This window comes from Apis dorsata, unplaced genomic scaffold (genome assembly GCF_000469605.1).
Source record: "Apis dorsata unplaced genomic scaffold, Apis dorsata 1.3 scaffold_248, whole genome shotgun sequence".
Classification (NCBI taxonomy): domain Eukaryota; kingdom Metazoa; phylum Arthropoda; class Insecta; order Hymenoptera; family Apidae; genus Apis; species Apis dorsata.
Window position 1 is genome coordinate 183,383 of NW_006263527.1, and position 3,469 is coordinate 186,851.

At 40.6% G+C, this 3,469-nt stretch overlaps 1 protein-coding gene across 1 annotated transcript in view; it reads left to right on the forward strand.

Annotated features, from left to right (window-relative positions):
- The window catches only part of LOC102681595 (toll-like receptor Tollo), a 12,140-nt gene that overhangs the window by 8,075 nt on the left and 596 nt on the right, over positions 1 to 3,469 (forward strand). Inside the window, 1 exon segment of the mRNA XM_031510628.1 lies at positions 3,436 to 3,439. Coding sequence (XP_031366488.1) covers positions 3,436 to 3,439 — 4 coding nt within the window.

Consider the following 3,469-nt stretch of genomic DNA (forward strand, 5'->3'; position numbering starts at 1 on the left):
TCCTTGAACGTCGAAACGCTTATTAATAATATCTCGAGATGTATAAATTTTTGTCTTCTTAATTAAAATACCATCGATCGGTGGCATTCAGCCGCGGCATACGCGCCTCGTACGCTTTCACTTTTGCTCGTTCGCAAGATGGATGATCGGGGGTTGTTATTTCGGGTTGGATGAAATTTTTAGTAGAAGCCGCCGAAAAACTTCATCCCTGAAGGGGAGAAAGGATCAGTTTCGTTCGTCTTTTAAATTGTTATTTTGAATTTTGTACGGAAGCCTCTTCCGTTCGATTCGATTTCCGGTGAAATAACAACACTCGAACTAAATTATAGATTTATTATTTATTAAGATCGGTATGATCTTCCATCTTTGTAAAATATCTTTCTTTATTTATAATATATTCTTTCTTTATTTATAAAGAAAAATAAGAGAAAGAGAATATCACGTTAGCTTAGATATGTATTTCTTCATTTGTGTGATCTTGTGAAATATTTTCTTTTAGGTGGTAACCTAAAGAAGAGGTGCTTTTTATTTGTAAAGAGGATTACTTAGGAAATATGGTGTCTTCGTTAAGCGAGTTAACTTTGCATTTTCTATCGATAGACTTTTTATCAATGGAGCGTACAACCGAGTTGGATTTAGATCTGGATCAAGATTCGATTATGCTTGATAAATTGAATTTCCTGTAACGATGGTATTTTCCATATTAAACTCATATTTCGTGGATTATTCTTGACCATAAGTGTTTGGTTTTCGAGAGAGCGTCTCCTTCAGAACGGTTCTTTAAGCTTGAACACAGGAAACGGACCCTCGACGAAGGCGCGAACACTTGAGAAATAGCTAGCTACTTTTTCGAGTGGGCCCTCGAAAGTGCATAAATAGAAAAGATTTTTCGATCGTCGAAAAAAGAAAAAAAAAAAAAAGGAAAGAAAGAAGTCACGTTTTCAACGAGGAAAAACTATATCCGTCGATATGTTTATATTGCAAATTGAAATTTTAATGGACGCGAATGAAGGAACGAGATTCGATCGAAGATTTATTTATCAAATATTTATCCCACCAATGTATAAACGTTCTCGGTTTAACGATTAGTAACGTCTAATCCAAGTTTAAATCATGCAAATCCTTACTGCTACTCGTACAATATATGCATATAAGAGTGGCTGTTCCATTCCATTGAGGGGGAGCCGTGTTTTATTCAAATTTAAAACACGAAAATCCGCATTATTTCTCCGCTTCATCGTGTCTAATTAATTAATAACAACACCTCGGGCCGTTATTTCTCTTCTGTTCCGTTAAATAACTAATGAACCGTGGAAAAATTGGAATCATCGATAAAGGATACAACATCTACAAACACGATAACCCATTATAACGTGCTCATTTCCTGCCTCCGAGCCATCTTTTTACTTCTGCACGCATATATATTGCATAATTAATCTGTTCGAAAATCTGGATCGCCATTGTACTCCCCAATGCGATACAATTACAACAACCGTGTGAAACAGCGACTAACAACGCATTTTGATTCAAAACCGTACATTCGAAATCCAAGAATATGAGATGATCCACTTAGTCCAATCATTCCGTCGAACGAAACGAGATCGATCCACGGTTTGGTTGATCGAAACCGTGCCACCTGTTTTTCCAAATATGAGATCCACTTAGTCCAATCATTCCGTCGAACGAAACGAGATCGATCCACGGTTTGGTTGATCGAAACCGTGCCACCTGTTTTTCCAAATATGAGATCCACTTAGTCCAATCATTCCGTCGAACGAAACGAGATCGATCCACGGTTTGGTTGATCGAAACCGTGCCACCTGTTTTTCCAAATATGAGATCCACTTAGTCCAATCATTCCGTCGAACGAAACGAGATCGATCCACGGTTTGGTTGATCGAAACCGTGCCACTTGTTTTTAACTAACTCTCCCGACATTTTCTCACGCCCGCGCCAAATAACATTAAACGGGCGAAGAAAGGCTGGAAACGAAAAAGGGAAAGGAAAAAAAGGAGAGAAAGAGGGTAAAGAGGAAAGGAGAAGCGAGGGTGGAGGAGAAGGAGAGGAGATAAGCGGGGGAATAATTTATCGCATTACCCGTATCGTGGAAAACTGCATCGCTTCTGGCGGGGAATAAAATGTTAAATACGGCGCGTACATGCGCCGAGAACACCTTTATCACCGCGGCCAATTTACCAAAGACCTTTCCACGCGGGGAGGGGATGATGATAGCACAGGCCATCTCACACCGTGCGGAGACGTTTAACCCTTGCCAACCTCATACTCGCACACGTGGCGACGCTTGAAGATTTTTTACTCTCAATTGTGTAGACAAGTGTAGTTTAGTTTTTTATTTTATTCTGTTGAGCGAGAGTGATTTTTTATCGTTGTTCCAAAGTTATGCAATAAGAGAAAGGATGATTTTTGTTATGATTGTAAGCTATGTGTACGTACGCTCAAAGGGTTTAATAACATCGAATGGAAATAAGAATCGATTTAAAAGTAAAATTTTACTCTCGTACGAAAATGGATCCTGAAGTATAGAGAATAAAGTCCAATTTCCATAAACATATAAAATTATTCGAGATTGAACGATTAATGAAGTAATCTCAACAAAAAAAAAAAAAAAAAAAAAAAAGAAAGAAAAACGAAAAAAAAATATCCATGGCACAAGTTATGCAAGAGTTAGATTATATAAAAAAAGGCATCGTTTCACCAACTGCTACTAAATTTTCGCGCAACGAAATTCAACGCCCTAAATATATCACGCATATTTAATTCCATTCACCGCGCTCACGGGAGAGACTTAACCGGTCGACCGCAAGGGTTGCAACCCCTGTGACCACGGAGTAGCCTGAGCCTCGGTATTCAGGAATTTCACGCGCGTTGCGCCGTCAGGTCACGTCCTCGAGCGAGATTCCAGGGCATAAGTTACAGTTTGTAAGAGGATGAGTTTCCCTCCGCCTTTTAAACTGTCGTTCTTTACCACCACCGAACGAAAATCCTTTTTCTACTTTCCTTACGGTAGTAATAGTTTTATCAGCGGTATACGTGCGCACAAGATTCCGTTTCTCGAAAGAAAATCCAGGAGCGGAGAGGGATTAAAGCGCGTGCACTCGGCAAATATTTGGATGGCCGCGGGCAACAACGAATGCTAGAAAAGAGCCGTGGCTGGTTAATGTCATTACGACTTTAGGACGGTCTCGGGCAAAATTACATTTGCCGGCCACCGCGGGCAAATGGAATAATAATAAGAGAACCCTGATATCGGGCGGAAATAGTGGGTCATGTAGACGCGTTTAATAATCAAAGTAACCCGTCCGCGGGACCCGCCCCCACCAAGTGGATCGATAATTTAAGGCTTTTCGGCGGCGACGCTGAAAAATTCAAACCTGCCGCGCAACCGCGCCGATCAACCGACCGACCGTTGGTCGGCAACGTTCGGCTAAGATCGGCCCAACTCGTGCAG